General features: G+C 51.1%; 2 protein-coding genes across 3 annotated transcripts in view; one reads left to right on the top strand and one right to left on the bottom strand.

Moving 5' to 3' along the window:
• Positions 1-4,047, bottom strand: part of Gtf3c1 (general transcription factor IIIC subunit 1) — a 64,754-nt gene extending 60,707 nt beyond the window's left edge. For both annotated transcript variants that reach the window (XM_026392066.2, XM_026392065.2), the window contains exons 1-2: positions 3,788-4,047; positions 356-565 (exon numbers count right to left, since the gene is read on the bottom strand). In XM_026392066.2, coding sequence (XP_026247851.2) covers positions 356-565; positions 3,788-4,008 — 431 coding nt within the window. In that variant the 5' untranslated portion in view covers positions 4,009-4,047. The remainder of the gene's footprint in view (positions 1-355; positions 566-3,787) is intronic.
• A 201-nt stretch (positions 4,048-4,248) lies between these two features.
• The window catches only part of Katnip (katanin interacting protein), a 143,653-nt gene continuing 120,025 nt past the window's right edge, over positions 4,249-27,876 (top strand). The window contains exons 1-2 of the mRNA XM_026392185.2: positions 4,249-4,291; positions 22,804-22,859. Coding sequence (XP_026247970.2) covers positions 4,285-4,291; positions 22,804-22,859 — 63 coding nt within the window. The 5' untranslated portion in view covers positions 4,249-4,284. The remainder of the gene's footprint in view (positions 4,292-22,803; positions 22,860-27,876) is intronic.

Consider the following 27,876-nt stretch of genomic DNA (forward strand, 5'->3'; position numbering starts at 1 on the left):
TCTTCCCACCTGAAAAGCAGGAGTGGGGGGAGAACAGGGCTGGGCACTTACAGTGACAACGTGGACGGCCTACTCTGGGAAAATGACTAAAAAGTCGCAAAAGGTCAGCTGGGCAGCACAGGGCCTAGCCAGGATGCGAGAAGGAAACGTGTCATCCAAAAGCTGCCGCCCGCCATCCCAACCACAGACTGTGGACACGGAGGAAAGGGAAGACAGGGCCCCCGACCGCCACCGTCCCACAGGAGGGAGAAGGATGGGACGGCCTCAGTGCCGAGCTAGCAAGAGACCTGGAGGCTCCGCCCAGAGCCAAGCGTCTGGCCACCCCGACACAGAGAGCTGACCCCCAGGAACTCACCTGCCGAAGGCCTCCACCATGGTACACCGAGGCTGCAGACACTTAGTCCTGATGCTGTTGGTGATGTTTTTCCTTTCCTTAAAGTACCGGCACGAGCCCTGGATGCCATCTTTATTCTCCAAGATCATGTGGATGGGGTAGACATCCTCCAAGGGGACTGGGTCCCTCCTGGACTCCAAAATCCCAGTTTCCAGGTCGATCTCTTCATACCTGAAGATAAAGCACAAATACCAAACCCCATTAGCCTCAGAAATAAGGTACAACTAGGTGCTCTTCTGCCACCCCCTAGCAGGGACCAGAGGAGAGGAGAAGGCACAGCCTCTGCCCACAAATGCAGACAGTCTTGATGGGTAGCTTCCCCTGCCTATTCCAGAGAACACGGATCTTTCCAGATCCCCCAACCCCCCAGAAGGTGGGCGCTAGGACCCAAACCACCTCCTGACAAGAGTTATGGCCTCTGCTTTCCCTCCAAATTCAGCGCTTAGTCTCCAGACCACTAAGTGTGGCCTGACCGATCCAAGGTCCTCCTCCTCTGCCATCTTTTTAAATTTATTTTTTAGTTGTAGTTAGACTCAATATCTTTATTTATTTTTATGGGGTGCTGAGGATCGAACCCAGGGCTTCGCACGTGCTAGGCGAGCACTGCACCGCTGAGCCACAGCCCCAGCCCTCCTCTGCCATCTTTTCATCTCCCTTTAATTCTCTCTCTGGTCTCCCCATCTGTGATTACGGTTGTGATTATCACCTGCGCGTTAACAAGGCTCACCCCTGAATCCTCAGTCCAGCTTATTTCCCCCTAAACACTAATTCAATGTCTTCAACATCTAAAAACATCTCAAATTCCAGGAGCTCAGAAAGCTAATGAGGCCTCACCCCCCGGATGAGCCCCTCCTTGCTATTACCAGCTCCCAGCTGCCCCTTACCAACCCCATGAGACACCCTTCTTTTCTCCCGATCCCGACAGCCCGTGGGTCAGGCAGGGTTTCCTCTGGAGCCCACTCACATTCTGCATTGGCCTGACTGAGGCAAAAGCCCATGTGTGTCTTCACCTTGCTTCTTCCTGCCTGTCCTGCGACTTCTGCACTGTTAGCCCTCCCTTCTCAAATCATGTCTGTCTTCTCCACAGCCTCCAGCACGTCACTCTGCCCTGTCCCCGACCTCTCCAGCCACACTTAGATCTTCTTATGAAGGTTCTGCATCCTGTCCTGAAATGCACACGCAGCTCAGGGCTTGATTGAACCTCCAGTCACAACACCCTCTCTCCTAACGCTGTGCTTAGCCAACAGCTCTAGCTCTAATTGCTAACTACAGGGATGACTCAGATGCCTTTCAGCCCCTCCCTCTGGCCTGCTTTCACTCCCAGGAAGCCAGATGTTTATTAAACAGAATCTTCACTTGGACAACCCAAGGAAGCTCAAACCCAGTGCCTCTCAAAAGTATGCTCACCACGTCCCCCTCCACCAGACTCAGCCAACTACTGCGCCAAGGACAGTGACCCTGGAGCCTGCTGCTCAGGTACCCGAGTGAATACTGATCCCCTTCCCCAGGCACCAGGGTCACTGTCCTTGGCACTTATCTTTCCCTACACTTTACATCGTCACCAAATTCTCTTGGTTCTTTTGACTAGTTGTCTCCAATTCTCCATCTCTTCTTCTTATTCTTTTTTTTTTTTTTTTAAGAGAGAAGAGAAGAGAGAGAGAGAGAATTTTTTTTAATATTTATTTTTTAGTTATTGGCGGACACAACATCTTTGGTATGTGGTGCTGACGATCGAACCTGGGCAGCGTGCATGCCAGGCGAGCACGCTACCGCTTGAGCCACATCCCCAGCCCTCACCATCTCTTCTCCATCCCCCATTATATCATCAGCCCAACACTGGCTGATCGAAACTAGATCACTACCAATCAGATTCACTCTTTGCTTCTGGTCTGACCCACCCTTCATTGATTTCCTATTGTGTTTTTGTTGGTTTTTTTTTTTTTTTTGAGGAGGGGGGGCAGTACCAGAGATTGAACTCAGGAGCATTAGGCCACCAAGCCACATCCTCAGCCTTATTTTTGTACTTTATTTAGAGACAAGTCTCATTGAGTTGCTTAGTGCCTTGCTTTTGCTGAGGCTGGCTCAGCCTCCTAAGCCACTGGGATTATAGGTGTGTGGCACCGCACCCAGCTTCCTATAGTGTTTTTGATAAAATATAAACTCTTTTAAGTGGATGAAATAATTACCGATTACCTGTCAGTTAAATTTGATTAGAAGGAGAGTGAATTTTTGATCCAGATTTTCTGGTTCAAATTCTAGAATCTGTTCTTGCAAGTTGATGACCTTCAGCAATTCACTCAAAACCTCTGTGCCTCAACTTTCTCTTCAGAAAATGGGGATAATAATGCCCACCTCCTTGTGTTTTTATAAAAATTAAAACCTGCTACATGTAAACATCTTAGAACAGTTCCAGCTCATAATAAGGACCGTGTATGTATGTGCACCAACTGATGTTCTCTACTTCTGATTCTAGACTTGGGCCAAACTTTGCCTATTTCTCTTCTATCACACTTTCACGTTTGCTGTTCTTCCAGACCACCCCATTGCCAACTGGTGGCCTAAGCCCAACCTTTAAGTCCTGTCTTGGACATTATTACCCCGGGAACCTTCCTGACCTCAACAATATGACTTAAGAGCACAGATTTCAAAGTCAGATGGCCTGGGTTCAAATCAATACTTAGTCACTTAGTGCCCCCCTGCCCCGAATCTTGGACAGGTCACTTAACCTCTGTGACTCAATTTCCTTTTCTGTAAAATGACGAAGACAGCAGCACCTACTCCTTCGATCATGGTGAGGATCAAGGAGCTCAATTTCCTGAGGCTCTTAGAATGGCACTTAAGGCAAGCACCTAATACCGGGCAGCTATCAGCATTCCTGCTAAGCTCTCAGCTATGCCTGAGCTCTCCAGACTGACACTGAGTGAACTCTCCATAAAGGTCTGTCTGTGGACCCCCAGGTCTTCAGTCTTGCTTTGAACTGCCTTCCTGCTCCAAATCTAGCATCCAATATAAAGGAAATATCCTAAGCCTGAAGAATATCACCCACTCCCCAGCACCCCCAAACACACACTATGGGGCACCATCTGATGACTCCCAAACTTCATCAGACTCCTGGGCCCTGCCAGCCTCGAGGACCCCAAAGCAGCCTTCCCGGGCTGGGGCTATGGCTCAGTTGGTAGAGGGCTTGCCTGGCATGCACAAGGCCTGGGTTGGATGCCCAGCAGCCAAACAAAAAAACACAAACCACAAAACCAAACCAGCCTCCCGCCGCGCTCCCGCCCCTCCCGTCGTCGGACGCCAGGTCCTCCCCTGGCTCCACCGCTTTCCCGCCCCGCTCCCAGCTCCATCAGACCCCGGCTGCGCGCGCGCGCGCCCGCGGGCCCGGCCGCTGACCGGTCCTGGAGCTGGAGGTCGGGTCGCTCCCGCGGCTCCTCGTAGAAGCTGATGCCCGGGTGCGTGGCCAGGGCCCGCCACAGAAACTCCTGCGTGTAGGGCTCCAAAGGCAGCGGGAAGGGAGGCACTCGGGATTCCAGACGGCTCCACAGTGCGGGCAGACACAAGCCATCCAGCCCCTCGAGGGCCACTTCGTCCAACAAGGACTCTAACGCGTCCATGGCTGCTTGAATCGGCGGCGCCCAGAGCGCCTGCGCACCCAGCCGCCGAGGCCCCTGGTCCAGCGCGCCTGCGCACAGCGATCCGCGGGAGGTGGGTCGGACCGGGAGATTGGAGGAGGAGTTCCAGCGCGCCGACGTGACCTCACGCCCCTCAGAGGCGGGTTCAGTGAGTGGAGCTCCGCCGCCATTGGTCCGGAACCCCGCAGTAACCAGGGGAACTGCAAACAGTGTAGGGGCCGCTTCCGGTTCGAACACCCGGAACCGCCGCCTCTAGGGATGGACGGTGAGTGTTCGTGGGCCCCTCCGGGGGGTCGGGCGGTTATTCTCTCAGGCCTCCCTGCGCCGAATACTAGGCCGTAACCCCCCTGGATCACCACTTCCCGACCCGGGATGTTCTCCAGGCTGAGGGAAAGCCGGGCTTAGTGGTCCGGCGTGGGGAGGAAAGGCGGGGGGCGTGGTCAGTGGCCTGGCCCAGTGCCAAGCCGCGGTCGTGGGGGACCTCGACCCTGGCCGGGGCCCAGAGAAGGGAATTACTGTGGGGAAGGAGCAGTGGAGGGTGGCATTGCGGGATCTGGGAATTGGGAAGGAGGGAAGGGTAATCCTGCCAAGTGCGGGAAGTCTGGGGAGGTCAGGAATGTTCTTCTTCTGTGCTTTGGCGTTGATTATAGCAGCCCCCATTCACAGAGTCCTGTCTGGTGCTAGGAACTCTGTAAACGCCACGCTTGGCCAAACTTCGCAGCAGTCCTTTGAGGTCAGTGTTAACTCCGTTCACAGAGAAGGAAAATGGGGCCAAGAAAAGTTGAGTAACTTGCCCAAAGTCAAACGGACACCGAGTGACAGAAACAGTGAGGCACTGTCTCTGGAGCTGAATTAGGGGGCTTGAGATTTAGACGTGTTTTTAGGGATTTTTTTTATCCAGAGGTTGCCGATGCGAATGTCTGCAGAGTCAAGTTTAGTTGGGCTGGAATGGGACTGTGACTGAAAATCAGTTTCCCCCTCTGAAAGGGGAGCTGCTCATTCAACTATGGCCTGCTGTCTTCTTGGGTGCTTCTCAAAAAATCATGACAGCTAATCACTCTGAAGTCCAGAAACACCCTGATGGGAATCATGGTACTGACAATCGGAAGCCATCTGGAAATAAGATACTCTGATTTCTCATTTTCCAGATGGGGAGACTAATGTCTAGGGAGAATGGCAGGATCTGCTAGAACCCCGATCATTTTTCTTACTACACCACTGACCCATTCTGAAGAATTTGCATCCCATTGGTATTCTCTGAATGCAGTGCAGAAAAAAAAAATGTTTTTAATTGAGCATTCCATCATGTGCTTAGTAGATAGATATCTTTGCCCTTTGGGCTTCAGCGGTACCATAAAAATGTCTTACCAGCTTACCCTGTGGAAAGGTCAGTGTGATGTTGTTAAAAGAACAACAGTCCTCAAACCTTTTAGGTCTCAAGATACTTTTATGCTCTTCTCTGAAAAGATCTTTGTGTCTACTATATCTACAATATTTACCATATTAGAAGTTAAAGCTGGGAAATTCTTAAAACATTATCAATTCATTTGAAAATAGCCGGGCACAGTAGCATATGCCTGTAATCTCAGCAGCTTGGGAGGCTGAGGCAGGAGGATTGCAAGTTCAAAACCAGCCCTGAGCAACTTAGCAAGACCCTGTCACAAAATTAAAAAAAAAGGGCGGGGGACAAGGCTTAGTGTATAAGCACCATGGGTTCAATTCCCAGCAAAAAGAAAGAAGGAAAATAACAATAAGCCAATTACATCCAAGCATAAATATATATTTAATGAAAAATAACTATATTTCTGCCCCCTACCCTAAATAATTAGTAGGAAGAGTGGCCTTGTTTTACATTTTCTCAATTGTCTTCCATGTCTGGCTTAATAGAAAACAGTAGACTCATTTATGCTTCAAGATCTGAACTGTTTCCTAATAACGATCATGCTGTTTTGACCAATGTATATAAAGAACTGGTTTCATATAGCTGTATAACTGGAATAGGAAGGAATATTTCAATTTCCTTTTGGGTAACTGTAGATATTCTTATGACTACACCAAACTCAGCAAATGGTGGTTTGTTAAAGGTCAGTCACAGAGTGGTATCTGAAACTATGTGAGTGAACTTCGGTACTCAATTGCATTAAAATCCATTAGCCTCTCTTGACCTTTGACTGGCTGTTTTACCCCTACATGATTTTATAACATTATCCATTTGTCTTGTTAATAAGTTATGCAAATATTCCAAGTGTTGACATTGGTAATTTCCAATACCAATACCTCACATTCGTCAGGATCACCACCTATGTCATTTTAAAATAAATGTAAGTGTTGGGAAGCTATTAAGCCGGCAAGGTAATAGAAACAAGTTTTCCACTTGTTTTCACTTGAAAGCTTGAATTTTATCATTGGCACCAAATATATTGTCAGTTGTTTCCTTGAAGTGATTTGTATTTGAGCAGATGACGGCAAAACATCCTGGTCTGGAGAACTACAAGTTCTCTGTTGTTCATTTGAGTAGAAATGACATACCATACAAAATGTGGTTGTTCATCTGACAGCTCAAGAAATTGAATAGGCATTTTCTGGGACCAACCATTGTTCTTGGCTTGTAGCAAAACTGGTTTATGTGTGCTTCCTTTTTTTCACACAGAATATTAAAAAGATGTGCACTCAGGCTTGGGTTGTGGCTCAGTGGTAGAGCACTTGCCTTGCAGGTGTGAGGCCCTGGGTTCGATTCTCAGCACAACATATAAATAAATAAATAAAGGTCCATCAACAACTCAATAAAATAAAATAAATAAAATATATCCAATCCTTTTTTTACAAAGATGTGTACTCATGGGTTGAGATTATTAACTGTTTCAGGATATTCTGAAGTGGAGAAGATTTTTTTTTTTTTGAGAGCATGCAGCAGTGAAGTTTATAATACTAATAAACTATTAGTGTAGCTACTAATACAGTTGGGCACCACTGAATTGGTTCAGGCCACAAGCAGTTTTACCCCCCCCCCTTGCATTGCCTTATGAGTACAGATGTCAACAGAGAGAAAAAGTCTTCACATTACGATGAGAATGGTCTTGTCTATATGAATCCTCCTTCTCCCAAGACCTTTGGAACACACATTGGAAAACATTGCTACCGAACATTTCCAAGAAACCTGTTTTATTGCTTCTACTTGTCACCATCTCTGCCCTCCTGGAACATTATTTTAGACCCATGGAGGAATCTGTTCCTTTTCTGATTGGCTACAAAAAAATCATTTATTCTAAGAAAGAATTTACCTTAGGTGGACGTAGTGGCACATGCCTGGAATTCCCAGTGATTCATACCTGTAATTCCAGTTGCTCAGGAAGTTGAGCCAGGAGGATCCCAAGTTCAAAGGCAGCCTCAGCAAGTGAAGTGTTAAGCAACTTAGTGAGGGATGTGATGTGGCTTAGTGGTTAAGTACCCTTGGGTTCAATCCCCAATACCGCCTCCAAAAAAAAAATTACCTTAAGATTAGATTTAATCATCAAAAAATCCAGTTTTCCATTCTAACTTTTGAAACATTGATTTATGCATCCTTTTTATAAGCACGTATCTATTGGTTATACCGATACGGGCCTTAATGAATTATGATTCTAGCCAATTAGATAAGCCAAGTGTGTCGGTGTCAGATAGATGCTTACATTCTAAACTCACATAAACTTAAATGTCTAACAAGTATCCCCAAATTGGACTATTTGGTTTATTCTGCAAGTCACCAGTGCTGGTTTCTTTTTTCTTTTTTTTTTTTTTTTACCATAGCTCTTTACATTTCCCCTTTGACTTTGAGGCTGTGACCTTTGACCTTTCTGAGCCTCAGTTTTCCTTTCTGTGAAATAGATGATGTTTTGTGGACTCAGTGAAATAATGCACTAAGGCACTTGTCAACCAGTGTGGCCCACAAGAAAACATTCCTAGAGGGAGCAGATGGTGTCATTATCTGCAAAAGTTAGGACTTCCAAACTGCTGACAGAAGAGGGAGGTGCTTCTGATGAAGCGCTTGAGCAAATAATCATCTTTGTAATGAGCTCACTCTTTGTTTAGGAGAAAACTCCATGTTTGACATTGCTTATTTGCATGAAAGTAATTGGCAGTATGTGTGAGTCTTAAGCCTATGAAAATGTTCACCCTTTGTAAGAAAGTCAAATTCTCTCCAGTGAGATGGTTTAGGAAAAAAAAAAACCCAACTCAGTTGGTGGAGAACATAATAATTAGACAAAAGTTCAGCTCATCAGTGTAATTAGAAAGGAGTTGAAAGTTGATTCTTTGTTTTGGCCCCCCCAGAACAAATAAGTCAACATTTCTCCTGTTTATACTGTTAATTTGCTCAGCAAACTTTCTCCAAGAATTAATAATGGCAAGATGAAATTTAGCCTAGCTTGTCCAAATAACCCCAAACTGCAGAACTGGTGACGGTTGAATTAGCAAGGTTTTGCCCAAAGTACGCAGTCAGTGTGTCTGGTCTCTTTTGTCCCTGTGTTATATTCATCTGGGCTCTTGAATAATTTGTTTCTCTTTCTACTTAAAATAAACCAAGCCAGGCACAGTGGCACATGCCTGGAATCCCAGCCGCTCCGGAGGTTGAGGCAGGAGGATCACAAGTTCAAGGCCAACCTCAGCAATTTAGTGAGACCCTAAGCAACTTAGCAAGACTCTGTCTCTAAATAAAAAGTAAAAAGGGCTGGCGATGCGGCTCAGTGGGTTAAGCGACTCTGGATTCAATTTCCAGCATGAATGAATGAATGAATGAATAAATAAATAAATATTAAGCAAAAATTAAGAAGATAAAGCCCCAGCTGGCAGAGTGACTGAGTGCCCCGGGTAGTCTGTGTCCACTCTGGGTTCTCTGCTTCCTTCCTGCCGTTGCTTTCAGTGTTCCTTCCACCCTGTCGCTTTGGTTACAAGAAGGTGACTCACCACGCTGTGTTTTGCTCAGTTCTGTCCCTTGCGGTGTTCCTGGAGGGACTCGGTGGCATCCTGTTGGGGTCTGGGCACTGGGATCCTAAGTAGGATTGAATCCCGGTGAAGGGTAAATGGGAGTCTGTTGCACTGTTCTCTGACCTTTCCTGGGCCTGAGGAGAGGCTCACTGATGGAGCCCGTGCTGAGCATGAGCCTCTGGGTTCCATTCCTGGTACTGCCAAAAAAAAAAAAAAAAAATTCTGTAGTGTGTCATGAAAGACCCATGTTGGCCCTGTCCCTGCCGGTGGTCTGGAGAGTCAGCCACGGGCACGGCCTGCCCATGGAGCTGGTAAGAAGAAGAGAGTTCAAAAAGGCCCCACTGTGGACCCCACCACTGAGCTGAAATCCCTCCTGGGCCCTCAGAGTCTGCCCTGGGCTGGCCTCTTCCCAGGTGGGAGGGGCTTGTGAGCAGCAGGGCTGTCCTTGGGAGGAGCTTGAAGCTGTCACCTAAGCACTTTACATAAGAGTAAGAAAGTGTGGCTCCTGATGTCCTGTGGGGTTTAAACAGCCTGGCTCTTGCCCCTTAGCAATTTCCCTAGGATATGTCCCCTTTAACTAGACAGTCTCCCATCTTGAGTCACCTGCTCACCCCTCTCACGCCCACGTGCTGGGCTGTATGGATTGGGTCTGTGGATGTGTTTCCTGTCATCAAAATGGGGATTTCATATCAGACCCTGAACTTCGCAGTCTCCTGATAAACCAGGTGCTTTGGCCCCACTGGGTCTGGCTGGTCTCGCAGACCCATTCCCCCAGCACTGAACAGCACTTGACCTTGGACGTGTGCTGTAGGTCATTCCCCTCTGGTTGGTGATGCCGGTCTTTGGTGCTGGTCAACGTTGCCTACACCTTGCCTTGAGCATTTTGGCCTCCCTGTGACATCTGAGATTTCAGCCCCTGCCCAAGCCGTCCGTCCCAGGAAGCTGGCCATCCTCTGAGCACCCATATTCCTTCCTGACTTCCTGCCTCGCCTGCAGGGTGCCCTGTCACCCCACAGATGGCAGCTCAGGCGTGGGGCTCCAGCCTCTCTCCCTCTTGGAGGCTGGAGACCCAGGCTGGTTCTTTTGTATGCCCAAGGTCTGGCACCTGAGTGTTTGCTGGGTTGACATCGTAACCAGGAAAGACATCAGCCAGTTTGTCCCCTCCTGAGTCGCTGGCCAGTCTCCATTAAGCAGACAGAGAAAAGACCTCATAGCAAGCCTCCAGGGACCTTGGCTGGTTCCTCTTCCCCCAGTGGACCAGTGTGGCTCCCGCAGACGCTGTCCTTCAGAATAGTCAAACACAGCCTTAATGACGCTCCTGCTCTGGCTGCCCTTACTACCCCGTCCCACCCCCCTTGTCCCCGCTCTGCTGTCAGCCACCTGTCCTCCGCATCTCCTATTCCAGGGAGGCCCTGCCTGGCCGTGGAGGCCACTGCTACCTTGACCCCCACCCTTAGCTGATGGGTTCTCTGACTCCACGTGTCCTCAGGGACAGAAGAGTCACTGGCTGAACCAGCCCCTGACCGCAGGTTGGAGCACCACAGACGTCTGGTCCCCTTCAGGGTCACCTCTTTCCTGAATCTGAAGTGAGCTCGCAGGGTCAGCGTGTATGTGTGTGTCCTCCCTGAAACAAAAGGGTCACAGACTACTTAGACACATTTTATGACATCACAGATTAGAGCTGGAAGCAACCTGAGAGATCTCATCCACGATCCCCCTTTTGGGGACCCTGAGGATCCCACGCAGAGGTTACAAGTTTAGAGGCCTGCTGGGCCGAGTAACACAAATATGCGGTGGCTGAGGGTGATTTCCTTCTGCTGTTCGCATCCCTTTCTACCCGTACCTAACCACGGTCTGCATACTCAGAATGTTCTCTCACTTCCTAAAGCTGTCTCCTGACTCCCTCTGTTATCTGCTGATTTCTTGATGCACACAGCCTCCTCTGCCTCCACATGATCTGTTAAAAAAGAAGGCATAACTATACCTTCCCGAGTGTGAGAATCCAGTGCGTTAACAGATGCACAGCCCTTTGGTGAGGGCCTGGCTCACAGGAAGTGCTTTTGCAGGTACCTGTGACGATGATTCAATGGTGATTCGATGGTGGTGGGGATTCTCACTTTCGCTGGATACATAAACCTTCATTTTATTTTTGCCATAGAGAAGAACCTCCCAGACCTGCTGATGAGTGACACTTTGGACGTGACCTCAAGGGCAGGGAGACAACTGGGAGAGGTGGGGTGGGAATCGGAGGGCACCGTGCCCTCTGGCAGGCTGCTGCCCTCAGCTCCTGCAGCATCGCCGGGCAGGCATGGGGCTCTGCAGTGCCAGAGCATTCAGTTTTTCACAAGAATTCAGAACTTAGGATTTTAAAATGTGAAATCTCCTAAACTTTAACTGTTGGCTGAAAAAAACATTTTTTTAAACATTATGGAGTCTAGACAAACATCTGCTGGCTAGAATCAGCCAGTCAGTGACTTGGATCTAGCCTGATCCTTCTCATTTATTAACTGTGGGCTGAGGCCCGGGGGCATTAGGGGCGCACTGATGTGCGGCTCAGGAATGGGGTCATCATGTCCAGTTCTGTTGGAGTCTAGCACTCCTTACACGCCACCTGGCCTCCCTGGTCATGAGCTGTGCAGTCTGAAGCTCTGCCTCTTGTCTCCTTTGAGATGAAGATTCCAGAGATTCATAGCAGGACCTTCCTGGAGAGGATGAATTCATCCATCTGAAGCCTTGGAGGAGTGGCTGGCACATAGTAGGCTTTCAGTAAAAATACACATCTGGGGAAGGAGCACATCTTTTTCCTTAGAATTCTGAAGGATCTCATGTGTCGTCTTCCATATTTGTCAAGGGAGTTTGGCAGGTGATCTTGGGGACTTCAGTAGAGAGGAGGTACTTTAACTCGGCCACACACACAAATGCAGAGTCCTCTCTGGCATCCGTTGGGGACTGGGTAGTGGGGACTGGGCTGGCTGGGGGGGAAGTGGGGTGGGTCGAGGAGCCTGTGTGATGGATGCAGAGAGAAACCAGAATCCATTCCAGCCTGAGAAGCATGTTGTCACAGAAGCCACTGATCCGATTACACAAGTGCCGCGTTTACTTATCTTTACTATTTCAAATGGGAAGAAATCAATATTTTCCAATTATCTCCAATGGAGTATCAAACTTACTGTGTCATATTTTGTTTCACCCTCCCAGAAAGGGCAGGGGAAAGGGCTCAGGAAATGACACTGTGAGAGAAATGAAGTCTTTTCTGCGTTTGCAATCCTGCTCCTGTCCCTTCTGGCATTGTCCATTCAAAAACTCAGCCATTCATTGGTGTTTGATTCTAGAAATATCTACTGTGCCGCCTCCTCCATGCCAGGCACAGCCTCAGGTTGGGGAGGTTGGGGAGGCCGGTGATAATGGAGCCCTGCAGCAGCCTCGGGTGTCACGGAGCTGCTGTTTGGTGGGAGCCACAGACCGCAGACATGGTAGTGTGAAAGGTCAGACGGGTGCTTTGCAGGTTACAGAAGGGAGTCTGGGGTCAAGTTCACTCAGAACAGAGGTCACTTGAGGCTGAGAGTTGGCCATTAAGGAGGAGCCAGTACGAGACTCAGGGAGGGTGCTCCAGAAAGAGGGGAGGAGAGGACCAGGGCCCTGAGGCTGGGAGTCCTGGGCCAAGGAGAAGTAGGATGGTCAGCACCAGAGAGTGGGGACTAGGGGCGGGGGCGGGGGAGCTGAGATGTCACTGGCACTGGGCCACACAGAGCCTGTTCAGTCAGGACAGAGGGTGTAGGTTCTGTCACACACACAGGGAAGCATGGGGGAAGCAATATGGTCTCGTTATTATTTGGCTGCTGTGGGGAATCTGGGCAGGAATGGGGGCAGGGCCACCTGCTGCTGGTGGCAATTAGAAAAGCCCAGGGAGAGGCCTGGGGCTAGTGGGGGCTGATGGAGAGGAGTGGACAGGCAGCCTCGGGGTCTCTGGGGGCCAGAGTTCATTAGAGTTCACTGAGGTCCCCAGATAGTCAGGAGCTGTTGGAGGAGAGAATAACTACCCAGGACCTGTGGGGCCAAGTGCTTGGCAGGCACTTCCCCCTAAGTGGAGCTGGGACTGCAGGACTCCCAGACAGGTAAGGGGGGGGGGCAGCCTCGTAGCCACTGTACAGCATTGTCCCCAGGCTCTCACCTAATGAGGAAAGCGGCCACAGAACGCATGGCTAAGCATTTCTCAACCAAGTGAGCGCGCGGCGCGGCGTGCAGGATGTATATAACCATTGTAGGTGTCAGCTGCTGTTTGGGTTTGGAAAGGAGAAGAGGAGCTTAGCATGACTTGTTTATCTCAGGTAATTTGGTAAACTGGGCTCTGGGAATTTGAGTTACACAGAAAATGCAAAGGAAGGTTGACAGGGACATTGTTTCAGGCTTTCAGAAGGAGGAATGGAACTTAAAGACCCAGAACCAGCCTGGGGCACACGTGGGCCAAGAAGGGAGCGTGCAGGTGGCAGAGTCTGCCCTGGTGGTTGTCCCCAGTGTCTGTAGGAGAAGGTCCCAGCACCCCCAAGGATGCAGAACCTGAGGACCCTGACGTCCATGGTATTTGCATGTGACCCTTGTGCATCTTCCTGTGTTTTAAATCAACCCTAACACAATGTGAATGCCGCACGGGTGGTCGTCCTGTTGCATTTTTTAGGGAATAACAACAAGGGAAAAAGCCTGGGCGTGTTCAGTACAGATGTGGGTTTTCCCCCAGATGTTCCCCTGGGCACTTGGTGGAGTCTGCAGACGCAGAACCCAGAGATCCAGAGGCCATCTCGGTGGGAAAGCCGGAGTCTGCGCTCCTCTGCCCGGTTACCTGTTAGGTCGGAAACTAGGGCCTCTTTTGTTGAGCTTTGATTTTTTTTTAATTACTTGTCAACATTTAAGACTGGACACTTTCTCCTAAGCCTGGGTTTACTGCTGCTTCTTCAAACCCAATAGAACACGACCCGCGTTCCCACACGGAAGCCAGCGGTGGGGCTGAGCCCAGACCCTGTCCCCGCCTGCCCAACCCACCCTGTTGCCTTCCTCTGCCACTCCTATCTGCCTGGTCCTGGCACATGGGTGTGTTTGCACACCCCAAGGTGGACGCCAGAAGGAGGGTTAGGGGACACACAGGGAGTTGGAATGGGGCGTGCTCCCCGCCCCCGCTCTCCTGAGCACGCAGCAGCCGACCAAAGTCAGGGGTGTCCGGTGGCTCTGCCTCTCCATGCAGCTTTGTGGTCGAAGGTAGCAAATCCCAAGAGCTGTCACCAGGGAAGAGCCTGACTGGCAGGTGCCCAGCGAGCACTGGTGACCCACCCTGGAGAAGCCCTGGTTCCAGACAGCCCAGGGCCAGGCCGTCAGTGGCCTGCCTTTATCTTTTTCTGCTCCTCCTCCCTCCCTGTCGTCTCTGCCATTTCATAAAACCTTTGCCCGCAAGTAAACGAGCAGGTCACCCACAGGCCACTGGCGGAGCTAAGGAACTACTGTCTCAGTTTCCAGAAACCATTTTTTTGTCATCGCATCATTTTTATCTCTCACCTGTTAGAGACGGGCCTCTTAAAAGGAGGCGTTTGTCCTCTGGAAACACCCACTTCTCTTTGCAGCCAGCTCCAGGGTCCTGAGGTCCGCAGCGGCGGCTGCTCCCTGCTCTGTCTGCAGCTCACACTCCCGCCTCCTAGGCCTTGGCCGGGAAAGGCTATAGTATTCCTTTTTTTTTTTTTTTAAAGCATGTATCAAAATTTATTTCTTTCTAATGGTTAATTACATTTAAAAAGTGGAAGAAAATAATAGTAATCTCAGTAAGTTCTGGTTCTCCTGTTTTTCTTTTTCTTTTTTTTTTTATTGGTTGTTCAAAACCTTACAAAACTCTTGACATATCATATTTCAAACATTAGTTTCAAGTGAGTTATGAACTCCCATTTTTACCCCAAATACAGATTGCAGAATCACATCGGTTACACATCCACATTTTTACATAATGCCCTATTAGTGACTGTTGTATTCTGCTACCTTTCCCTCATTGTTATAAAAAACTACATATAAGAGGTTGTGAGGGGAATTGGAAAAAAAACAAGGAGAGAAATGAATTACAGTAGATGGGATAGAGAGAGAAGATGGGAGGGGAGGGGAGGGGGGATAGTAGAGGATAGGAAAGGTAGCAGAATACAGTATTTCTTATGTGGTTTTTTTAAATTGAATCAGCTTTTGGATACATCAACTTAAAATATTATTTAAGTTTCAAAGAAATATCTTCATTTAAAAGTTAAAACAATGTAGAGCAGTGTGTGCATTTCAAAGTCACAAGTGCCTTTGGTTCTTTGTACGAATAGAACCCAGAGGAGTAGATCTTCTTTTTCCTCAGCTTCTTTCAGAAAAGAAAGAAAGTTTTTGCCCATTGTTTTTTTTTTTTTTCCACTTACAATTTGACCATCTTTTAAGCCTCTGTGAGAAGTGCTGTGAGGAGCCCCTCGCCCTCCGGCCCTCCACAGGGTCCTGGCCCCACCCCTGGACGCACCGCACTGACTCAGTGGTTCCCTGCGGATGGGCTTGCCACTGATTTCTAATATTTGCTAATGCCAACCGTGACACCTTTCGTCATTGTCACCGAAACACCTGACAAGAACCACTGGAAGGAGGGACGATTGATTTCTGCTCCCAGTTCCAGAGGTTTCTGTCCATGGTCGGCTGACTCCATGGCTTTGGGCCCAAAGTGAATGGTGGAGGGGCTCAGCTTATGGCAACTAGAAAAGAGAGAGAGGAGGAGGGGTGCGGGAAGGGAAAGAGAGAAAGAGCCAGGAAGAGGCCAGACGCAGGTGGCCTCCCAGGGGCGCCCCCCCATTTCCTGCTTCCTCCACACCTGTGTGTCTACCCTGCCTGCAGGTAGCAGATCCTACTCCACTAGAGGCTGTTGTCTCTTGAGGATTGGTCCCTGGGGAGGTCAGAGCCCTCGTGAGCCGATCACTAAGTCCCCACTTCACAACTGTCCAGTACTGGGGGCCAGACCAGTCTTTGGGGGACACTTTACATCCAACCACGACAGATATTTGTTTCCAGTTTGTGGAGTATTTCTCCACGGCACGTTCCCAGCAGTGACCTGGTTAGCTCAGAGGGAATATGAGCTAGAGCTTTTGAGAATGTTGGCGACACATTCTCCAGAGGAGCAGCGCCATTCTGTGCTCGCCCTGCGTGCCGTCCCCCAGCCCAGCCCCGGGTGTCGTCAGGCTCTGGATGTGTGCCCGTCTGACAGGTGAGAGAAAGCAGGGACCCTGTAGGATGCTCGTCCTGTCATGAGACTGCACAGACATGAACGAGCCCGGTGGGAGCCCCACGGAACTGGACAACAGAAGAAGTAAGGTCCCCTCCTGTGGGAGTTGATGGGGAGCGCCATCACCCTCTCCATCCTGCTCACCCCCCAGCCCAGGGACAAACCAATTCCTTTTTTAGGGGGAGTACCAAGGGTCGAACTCAGGGGCACTCGACCCCCGGGCCCCATCCCCAGCCCGATTCTGTATTTCATTTAGAAACAGGGTCTCCCTGAGCTGCTTAGCACCTGCTGAGGCTGGCTTTGAACTTGCAATCCTCCAGCCTCGGCCACCTGAGCCGCTGGGACTACAGGTGTGTGCCACTGGGCCCCGCAACGAATTCTTCATTCAAAGGTCCGTGTGCTGAGGAGCTCTGCACAGGCTTTCTTGTCTGTAGGAGTCCCACCAAGTCAGCCATCTTCTCCAAAGGCCCAGTGGGACTGAGTCCAGCATCACGACCCCTCTCCACAGTCACCTCTTCATGCCTTTGCCGTCCTCCAGATCAGCAGCTTTATCTTCTTTGGGAAAGAATTTTCTTCTAAGCTCCTTATTAATTGCTCTGGGAGTCCAAGACATTTAAAAGCTAAGTCACAGAAAAAGTCCCTTAACCCAGACTCTTTCCTCACACATTGTTTTTTTTGGATGGGGAGGGGGGATACCAGGGATTGAACTCAGGGTCATTCAAGTACTGAGCCCCATCCCCAGCCCTACTTTGTATTTTATTTAGAGACAGGGTCTCACTGAGTTGCTTTGTGCCTCACCATTGCTGAGGCTGGCTTTGAACTCGCAATCCTCCTGCCTCAGCCTCCTGAGCCACTGGGGTTACAGGTGTGCGCCGCTGCACCCCACTCCCCACACATTCTCATACTGAATTTGCTCTTGTCCTGGGCTTTAACCACCTGACTGAGGGCCAGCGTGGCCGAGTGGTTAGGAGAGCAGGCCTCTGGAGAAGGTGCCCAGATTCACATCGAATCTCCCCTGCTTGTCACCCAAAGAGTTTCTGGAGCGGGGACTTTGACTCAGGACAAATGGGGTCCTTGCTGTACGTGACACAAAAGAATTCCAGGATATGCTGGTCAGAGACACATTGATTTAAGAAAGAAGATTACACATTCAAGGGAGAGACCTTTTAGGGTTACAGTAAGAAATTTGCATTCAAGGGAGAGCGCTGGCCATGGGTAAAATAAGGAATCCTCATTCAAGGGGCTGTGGGCCTCTCCAGGGAAGACGGCGCCCCCCGGGGGTGGGGAGTTGGGGTAATGCTTACAGAGGGACCGGAGCTCGGGCCCAGGGAGAGGTGGAGTCGGCAGTCAGGAGGGCCATGCCAGTTCTTCCCATCCCGATGGCACATTGCCCATCATGTCCCTCTTGATAGGCAAGGGCATGAGTCAAGGACATGGGTCTAGGGCTTGGGTCTAGGGCATAGGCGAGGGCAGGGAATAGGGAATGGGGCTGAGCTGCTGTGAGTTGCTTGTTTTGCATTTCAAGTGTCCCTGGATGTTGCCTGCATTCCAAGGGTTCCTGGGTGCACTCTCTCCACCCACCTCCCCACCCCCCTCAGTTTTGAGGGATTGAACCCAGGGGTGCTTTACCACTGAACCACATCTCCAGCCCTTTTTATTTTTATTTTGAGACAGGGTCTCACTAAGTTGCTTATGGCCTTGCTAAGTCGCCCAGGCTGGCCTTGAACTTGCGATCCTCCTGCCTCAGCCTCCTGAGTTGTGCTGGGACGACAGGTGTGTGCCACCACACCAGGAACACTTCTCTTTTGAAGCTCAGTATAGTTTTCTTTTTCCGTATCCCCAAATTCCTCTCATAGTCACTAGCCATGTGATACTGGGAAGGTTTCTTGACCTCTGTGGGACTCAGTGCCCTTATATGACGTCTGGGATCACTACAGCACCTGGGAGGAGCCACCCAGAAATGAGTGGATGTAAGTACTTGGCCTGGAGCCCAGGGCCTGGCTCGTGGTTGACCCTGACTCAGGGCGAGTCCCCTGGGAGATGGTGGTCATGATAATGGTGGCATGATGAAGATACTGGTGGTGATGCTGGCATTTGGGAGCACACTGAGCCCTGACACAAGGCACACTTTTGTGGCCTCGAGTGAGCGAGCAATTTAATCTCTCACCATCAGTTTGCTTAATTCTCTTTTCTCTGTTTGTTTGTACCAAGAGAAATAGTATCTATCATCTAAACCTAGAGTTAGCAGACCACAGCCCAGGGGCCACTTCTGACCCACTGCCTGCTTGTGTGAATAAAGTTTTATTGGCACACAGCCACGGCCATTGTTTACATACTGTTTGTGGCCCCTTTTGTGCTACAGTGGCAGAGTCAAGTAGCTACACTAGAGACCTCATGGTCTTATGACCTTATGGCTGACACAGTCAAAAGTATTTACTTTCTGGCCTTTTACATAAAAAGTTTGGTGACCCCTGATCTAAAAGAGAGGCTGTGAAAATCTAGGCAGATGCTCTGCGGACAAGCTGGCTACACAGGTATCAGTGGGGCGGAGCTGCACCAGGCAGACCTTGAACTCTCCACTCTCCTCCACCCATAAGGAATGGAGCTAGGTTACCGTATGAGTCAGGAATAGCATAGGACTATACTTTGCATACGTGTTTCTATTGTGTTCTCTGCATTTCCATATGCACCAAATTTATGCATTCATGAGTCTGTGCTCTGTAGACTGTACTTTACAGGTGGCTCAAGACTTTATTCCAAAGGGTAATTAACCACTGAGCTATATCCCCCACCCTTTCATATATTCATGTGTGTGTGTGTGTGTGTATGTGTGTGTGTGTGTGTGTGTGTGTGTGTGTGTGTGTGTATATATATATATATATATATATATATATATATATATATATATATTATTTGGAGACAGGGTCTCACTGAGTTGCTTAGCGCCTTGCTTTTGCTGAGGCTGGCTTTGAACTCACGATCCTCCTGCCTCAGCCTCCTGAGCCACTGGGATTACAGGCATGCACCACTGTGCCCAGCTCCAAAGGTAATTTTGACATTGACTTTCTTTTTCCTGATGATATCAGAAAGGAAGATGTGACTCCCCTGTAACTGGTGGCTGTGAATATCATCTGCCTCTGGGGCAAAGTAAAACTGAAGTATCAGAACCTTCTACCCATTGAAAATAAATCCTAAGTGCAGATAAAGCCTCTCTGAAATCCTAAGTGGAAGAATAGTATTATATTTACAAAAATTCAGCGCATTCGCTTCCTTGTGACTTTCCCCAGGCACACATCTGTTCCATAAAGAGAAGCACATGCGCATCATTTACATTCGGCCTTATTTGTTGCTTTGGAGCTGATGCAGGCAGGTCACCTTGCAAAACGCAGAGGAACACCCCTTTAATTTTGCAAACGGCATATATTGATATTAATGTCACCTTCTCCAGCTTCCCTCCCAGAGTTGTGGGAATAAATGAGGTACAGGTAGGAAGATGCTCAGAGATGCTACGTGCAGCCGACAGGCGCAGTGGATCTGGTTACAGCGCTTCTGTCCTTGGCAGGAAGCGGGTGTCTCCACATGGAGCTACCTGGAGCCGAGGGAGCCCAGGCGCGGGCCGGGCCGGCCAGCCTTCTGGGGAGGTTACGTAACAAATGCTCATAATTAGAGCGAATTATCTTCGTTGGAAAATAAGAGAATTATTTCCCAGTTTAATGAATAAAGACGCTTCTAATTAACTCCAGTAGAGAGACCTGCCTTCAAATTTCAGTAGTTAAGCGCTGTAGTCATCGTATTCATATTTTGTATTTATAGTTCACTCTGATGTTTTTCTTTTTTCTTTTTTTACGATGCTCATTGTGTATGGAATTTTTGGAGATGAAGAGCAAACCCAGAGAGGATTCAGCCTCTCATTTAAAGCAAACAAAAAATCAGAGGCAGCTCTGGCCCAGAGAGATCCTATGACTTATGTCCCCCAGGAGTCAGTGTGACCAGCAAGTAAAGGGGCTGCCGTGCGCACCCCTGGCCCGGCTCTGTGTCCCTCCTGCTCCTGGCCTTTCTCTGGCTCTGCTGGGTCCTGCTGGCCTGTCACGTGTCTCTGTTCCCACTGAAGCCCCTGGTTCTGTCAGCAACCTGGCCTCCCAGCCGCTCTGTCCCTTCCAGCACAGGCCCGTCTGCGGGCTCCTCCTGCATCGCATGGGCTGGCTGCCTGGTACTTTGTGGTCTCTGGCCGCCCTTGGGGCCCCATAGGAATCTGCAGATTGGCGGCTGGAGCAGTGTGCCTGGGGGCTTATGGGAGTGGCTCTGTCTGGCTTCAGGTCAGGATCCAGTCAGCCCAGCCGGCTCTCGCAGCCCCTGGGCAGTGGGCTCTTTTAGTTGTTTTGTGCATGTGTTTAATAAACTTTGTTTTTTGTTTGTTTATTGACTTGATTATTTGAGGGGTACTGGGGGTTGAGCCCAGGGTGCTCCTCCACCGAGCAACAGCCCCAGCACATCCTTTTTATTTTTATTTTGAGACAGTATCTGGCTGGGTTCCTGAGGCTGGTCTGGCACTTGGCGGTCCTCCTGCCTCAGCCTCCTGAGTCGCTGGGATCCAGGCATGCGCACTCCTGCTGGCTAATGAACTTCATTTTTTTGGGGCAACTTTAAGTTCACAGACAAGTTAAGCTCCCGTACCCCCCAGCCCCGCCCCCACAGCCTCCCCCCCACCAGCACCCCACATTATCCACTGCCAGAAGACAGTCAGACGCAGGTGTCCTGGGTCACAGAGCAGGCACACAGTCAGTCTCAGGTCAGTCCTTCTGTCTCGACATCCCGGCATTTATACTGTGCCCCATGGCTGGTGGCTTGTGGCTACTCACAGCGTCAGAGCTCACCCATGAGGATGAGGATGAGGGTGTCCTGGCCATCTCTGTCTCAGCCAACTCCAAGTTCCTGGGCGGGGATTCTGATGGCCTGGGGCTGAGTCAGGGTCCATCCCTGGTACCGCATTCTGAGATTTGAGGCCCGGGATCATGTGCCCTCGTGGCCTCCCTGGGTCCTCACTCCATGGGCAGGGAGGAGAGGAAAGCAGCAGAGGGCAGTGTCTGGTCGGTGAGCTGAGCAGGCGCCTCCCAGCTTTCTGCTGCTGTAACAAACACCCCGGGCAGTCAGCAGGACAGAGGAAAGGTTCATTCTGGATCTCAGTTGTGCAGCCTTCTCCACGGCCTGGTGCCGTGTCACTGTTGGGCTTGTGTCAGGCAGCGTGTGCCGGGGGGAAGCCGCTCACCCCAGGGTGAGCAGGAAATGGGACGCGCGGGAGAGCGAGAGCGGGGTCGCAGCACCCGCTTCCAGGGCATGTCTGCAGGTGACTTTCCTTCCTTCCTCCAGGCCCACCCCGAAAGGTCCCCCACCTTCCAGCAGCACTGTGGGCTGGGGACCAGGATTCAACGGGGGCCTTGGGGGACATTCCACTTGGGAACTGTAGCGACAGATAACTCCGCTTTCTACCGTGATGGGTGACGACCCTTGTCCTGCGTCCCCCGACTCCTTTTCTCTAATGGCCTCAGAGTTTGTGGCCAGAAGTCCCTCCCGGGGGCTCTGCTCGCCCCTAGTCCCGCTTTCTTGGAAAGATCACCCTCCCAGGGGCTTGACCGCCAGTGGCGACCCCGCCCCTCCCCCACAGGGGCCTAGACCCCGGAGTGGCCCTGTCCAGAGGCAAGATCTCCTGGGCGCCTCGTCCCCACCTCGTGCCTCGCAGTGTGCTGTCTCAAAGCCTGTGTGCCCCTGTCTAATGGGGCCTGTGGTTGTGACAATCTCACAAACGGCCACCTGGGAGCAGAGCTGGGCAGGCAGGAGCTGCACTGGGAATGCACAGTGGCTCCTGTTTGATATTTGAAAACCAAGGTGATTCATTCGTCTTCCATCAAGGGAGCCTTGTGCAGCGGACCCTTCCAGAAAAGGTGTGGAGACGGCACCTGGAGAGGCGTATTCACATGATGATGCCTCTGAGTGGAATTTATGCATGCTTTCAAATGTTAGTCTTCAAGTTTCCTGAGAAAAGCAACAATTCTCTCTGAAATTGCCCATTATGTGAAATGCAGGTGATTACTGCTGATTCACAGGGGCAGCGTCACCCAAGTGGTGAGATTGGGGCTTTGGCGCAGCCCATTGCTATGCACTGTCCAGGTTTATGTGTGTGCACATCGGAAGGCTTTTTAGTGGAAGGCATTTTATATAATTCCAAACAATTTAATAGAAATGTAATTCCACTGGGAAAACTACAGTCCGTCGGCCCTTTCAGAGAGCAGATAATGTTCCAGATTAAAGGGCTGGAGCTTTGCTCATTATAGTCAAATAACGTGAGCGTGTGAATCACCGTTTTTCTTGCTGTTGGTGTATTTCAGAAGGGTGCCATTTTCCCATTATAATAATAGGCTCCATTTTCTTAAAATCATTTGATTATGATCGGTCCTGTCTATTCAGTTTGCAAATAAAAAGCTTTTGCGGTGATAAACTAGCTGTTCCCAGCAGCCTCAACCTCTGCTTCTGCCTTTGAACCGCCACAGGTCAGACCCTGCGAAAGGCTCAGAGAAGTCGGTCCTGCTCTCGGGAGAAAAAGGAGGTAAATGTGCCACCCGTGAGGGCCAGGGGGAGGCCACTGTGTCTGAAAGGACCTGGGGAGCTGGGTGGTCAATAAATATGCTGGGTCCTCCTCCTCTTTTCTTACTGAGTTCCCTCCTTGGATCCTAGACCACATTAGAGTTGGCAGCTAGACTTGTCAACCCGGTGTCACTTGGAACAATAATGTCTTCCAGAGCATATCAGTTAGCTGCATGTGATAAATCACTCCGATTTCAGTGGATTAAAATGTGCAGTTGGTTCCTGGTTCTATGAATTGGCAATTTGGGCTTCCCCAGTGGTTGTGCCGAGGGGCTGGCTCTGCTGATTCTGGGGACGCCCCTGCGTCTGCGCTCACTGCTGTTTCCCCCGGGGCAGCCTGGGCTCCTGCGGGGTGTCATTTCTCCCCACAGGTTCTCACCTCCCAGCAGGCTGGCCAGGCTGGCCCATGTGGGGCTTCTGGGTTTGAGAGTAGGAGGGTGGCAGCTGCAGGACCTCTTGAGTCACAGGCCTGCAACTGGCACTTTGTCACTCGTGCCACTTTTTAAAACAAAAGGATATTTGCAAGGCTCACTGGGTCTAGGAGCTGCAAAGCAAGTCACAAGGTCAGCCCAGACTCCAGGGGTGGGGCAGAGTAAGAGCGGAGAGCTGGCGGAGGCCAGGCCTCACCTCCTGAGGGAAGGAGCCACAGAACGTTGTGGCTGGCCTGAAGCCTCCCCTGACTGCCAGGCCTCAGGGACGGGGACTCAGTCACTGTGTGCACTGTGTGGTCAGAAGAGATGGTCGCAGCATCGTCACAGTGAGCAGAGGACGCAGGACGGTCGTGCAGGCCCTGGGCCCCCCAACTGCCAGCACAGTCCAGGAAGGTCGCTGCAGGCTGCCTCTCAGGGAGGACTGTTCTCCAGGCCCAGCGAGCAACACGGTCAAAGCCAGAGCGACGCCAATAAGGAAAGTCGCAAGTTCTCCGAGCCTCAGCAGGGTGGGAAGCCATGGCAAGGACACAGGTCACCACAGGCCCTCGGAGCAAGTCCCAAGCTCATGGGAGTTTAAATTAGTCTTCGTTTAGTGGCACGTGGGTGCGGGGGTGCAGGGGAGCAGGGGAATGAAGTGTGTGACGTCATGATGGATACCCACTGATCCTGAAGCCATCAACACCCACCCTGACACTTCTGATGGCACAGTGATGTCTTTCCAGTGACAAAGGGCATTTGTCAGGTCCGCTGGGTCCCAGGGCTCAAAAATGGCCCAAAAGATGGCTCTTTCTCTTTCTGTTGCTTTCCTCCTGCTCTCGGCCAGCTCTGAGGAGGTGTGCTGGGCTTGGGCTGCAGAGGCCCCAGGGCCCTGCTGGGCCTGTCCCCTCTGCAGTGTGGGCCTGGGTCCCCTGCTCTGGTAGCCTGCAGCCCCCTCCGTAAGTGCCAGTGGTGGAGACCAGCGTTCAAGGGGACTCGTGGCCACCTCCCCAGGGGCCTTGGGTCACGGAGCAGTGGCACCCCCCACTCCCCCTGGGGCACTCAGCTGGGAAAGCTCGCTGCAGGGCGGGCCACCGCTGCTCTTCCCTCCCTGGTGACCAGGCTCCCCCGCTCACAGCCCCCAGCTCCTCCCCTTGCTGGGGAGCATGTAGGAGCCTGTAGGTCCTACCTCTTCTAGAAAGTGCTGGAAGGAAAACAAAGAGCCGGGCTGTTAATCTCCACCCCAGGCTCAACCCAGAGACTTAAGAGATTTAAGATGGTTTCTGGCCTCTGAAAAAAGAAGGGGCCGCCTTTCTGCACGGGGGTTTTTGTTTGGTTAGAGAAACAAAAGAAAGAGGTGCAGAGGGGCGGCCCCCTGCTCTGTCGCAACAGCCTCCCCGCCACGTCCTCAGCTGGAAGCAGGGACTCCCGCAGTCTGTGGCTTCTGCAGGCTGCCAGGTCCCCATCAGGCCCCGTCCCCAGGAAAGGCAGGGAGGGAGCATCTTTCCCAGAGCAGCTTGGAACAGCTGCTGGGCCCGCGTTGAGCCGGCGTGGCCGGCTCGCTCCCTGGCTGGGGTGCCCGGGGTCCCCCCCAGGTAGGGACTGGGGACAGCTCCCAGTGGTCCTGGGCCTGCCTGGCGAGGGGAAGAGGGAGGCTGCCTCATGAGCTTGCCAGGCCAGAGTCGTCCAAAGGTGAGCTGGGCCTGGCCCACACCTGGGACAGCTCTGGGGGAAGCAGGCGTGCCCTGGTTTGGACGAGGCGGGGCTCACGTACACACGCCGTCCCCTGGCTTCTTTGGAAAAATAAGGAACCACTGAGTCCTTACTCCTACCAAGTGTCCATGGGCAGTGGCTGCCCCTTCAGATGCCATCCCTGCCCCCCACCTGCTTGATATCCAGCAGGTCCACAGCGACCGTGTCCCCACAGGGCCCGGCACTTTTTGTCAGAGGTCCCCAACTGCCACCTGTTGGAACCACCTGGAAACTTTAAACGCCCTGATGTCAAGGTCCGTTCCCAAGCCACTAAACCACAACCTCTGGGGGCGAGGCCTTGACGTCAGCATTTCTTACCCCCCCCCCCCCCGCAGGTGCCCCATGGCGGCCTGGGTGTGAACCAGGGCTTCCCTGCATGAGGTGGCCCCTGGCTCTGGACCAGGCGCTCTGTACGCCACTGGCTTAGAGCCCCCGTGCTCCCCGAGTCACAGACACCAGAAGACACACGTCAGGAAGCCAAGAGTCAGACGCATACGGGAGCCTGGCAGCGCCCTCCCGGGAGGACTTCCTGGGAGAGGCGGCTTGAGCCGCGGCCTGGGAAGGGTCACAGTCATTTCTGGAAATCAGAGCTCGGTTAGTTTGCGCGAAGTCAGTAAATTCTTTCAGTTCAGCGGGTAAAAGTATTCTCTGGCTCGTCTCTAACAAGTAGTCATGGCTCCTGCCTGCAGAGATTATGGAGTGTTTATGGCCCTTGGTCATGAATTATTAATGCTTTTGAAATTGTGGTCATTGTAGTTTACTCAAAAATCATTAGGAAGCCAATTTATCATACAGCGCTGAAAAAAAAGAAAAAGAAAAAAGAATGAAAATCACTGAGGAGGTTGAAATCTTTATTCAGTCCCAATCCCCCAGGGTCCACGCTGGTGCCCAGGGCACCGTGCAGCTCACAGGCCTGGGGCTGGGGTCATGTCCTCCTGCGCAGAGCCATGGAGGCCGCTGCCACTCTGATGCGCCTGGAGGGCTGTGGTGCAGGTCCCGAGTCCCCGAGTTAAGGAGATCAGCCGCAAATCCCAAGGTGTGACCTCGTCGTGTCCCTGGACCCCGTGACCTGTCTCTAATGCCCTCTGGTGAGCTGGCGTAGAAGCTGAGGGCAGCTGTGCATTCAGGCTCCTAGCGCAGCGCTCGCCCGTCCTGGGCGTCCAAAGATAGAGTGGCAGCGAGAAGGGGCGCGATGCTCCTCCCCTGCTGCTCCCCCTGCAGGGGCCTGCCTGGCTCCCTCCAGCCTTTCCTGTGTGTGTCCCCTGGCAGCCCAGCCCCCGGTGCCCATTCCTAACACTCAGAGCCACTTGTGACCAGGGACTGCCATCTTTTGCAGTTGATTGAAGATCCCCAAAACTGCTGTTGACAGTGCTCACATCTGCCCAGCTCGCTTGGTAAAGAACTGCAGAAGTCGTTTAACTCTCTCACCTAGAAAACGCCACACCTCCCCTCTGCATGGGCGTGCACACACATGCCACTTCCTGTTATTAGCAGGGACTTTGGTGCAAGACTAGAGGCTCTCTTCACTTTTCCCAAGCAAAGGATGAGACAGAGGTCTCAGGGGAACACAGGAAAGGAGACAGTGCTTGCAGGCACGAGGCTTTCTGGACACCACCTCTGTCTCTTCAGTGCACCACCACAAGCACCGTCTCAGCACCTTGAGGCTTCTCTCTACTGGTAGCTCTTCATCCAGGAGTTCAGTTCACAGGCCAGAGGGAGAGCCTGGGCCCTGGCTAGTCAGCACCTGAGAATGTTCATCAAGGCAGGTGGGACTGAGGGTATGGGGTAGCTCAGGGATGGAGAGCTCGCCTCCTCTGCATGAGACCCCTCCCCAGCCCCACAAAAGGAAAACAAAGGAGGAGGAGGAGGAGGGGTGTTTGGGGATCCAGTGCTTCTAACACCAGCCTCAGTTCCCACTGTAATCAGCTCCTTCTGTGCCCTTCCCTGATACTCTACAGTCTCCAACTATGCAGAGTGTGTGTTCTGTCTCCTGTGCCACCTAGCCACGCCCTCCTTGTCCAACATGGCAATGCCACCCATTATTTTGTTCCTGGATTATTTCTAGTAGTAGTATTAGTAGTTTTACACCTTATTGTGTCTTGGGGAACATTCCTAGCAGGTTGCATGGGCAGACCTCATTCTTTTTATGGCTTTATCTCATTGCACATATACCAGAACACAGTCCTTCATCAATACCAGTTGTGTGCGGTAATGCCTGCCTCTAATTCAGCTCCTCAGGAGGCTGGGGCAGGAGGATCCCAAGTTAGAGGCCAGCTTAATGAGATCCTGTCTTAGTGAGATCCTGTCTCAAAAAAATAAATGAATAAAAAGTTTTGGAGCTGTAGTTCAGTGGTAGAATATCCCTGGGTTCAATTCCCAATACCACCCCCCCCAAAAGAAAAGAAAGAAGAGACCATCCTAGTAGGGCCTAGAGAAGTGTCCTGTTATCAAATACATTAATATATGTGCAGCAAAATATGAATATTCATCCAGAGTGAGACGTATAAAGGTCATACATTTCATGTCCACTTGGATGGGATTTTGCTGCTAAATAATTGCATAATGCTCTAGAAGCTCCTGGTTAATGAATGTCTAGGCTATTAATAGTCTTTTGCTACCTTAAGAATCGAGAGTGTCCTAAAGCACATCTTTGTGCACATGTGCAGAAATAGCCAAAGGTTAAATTTCTTAAAAGTAGAATTAATGGATCAAAGGCTGTGGGCTTCATTGAGATCAATGTGTCCAATTCATCTCCTAATAGTGCACAAGAGGGGCAGAGCTCTCTGTTCGAGGCCACCTTGTTGAGTGCTGTCCAAGTTC

This window comes from Urocitellus parryii, chromosome 9, assembly GCF_045843805.1.
Source record: "Urocitellus parryii isolate mUroPar1 chromosome 9, mUroPar1.hap1, whole genome shotgun sequence".
Classification (NCBI taxonomy): Eukaryota; Metazoa; Chordata; class Mammalia; order Rodentia; family Sciuridae; genus Urocitellus; species Urocitellus parryii.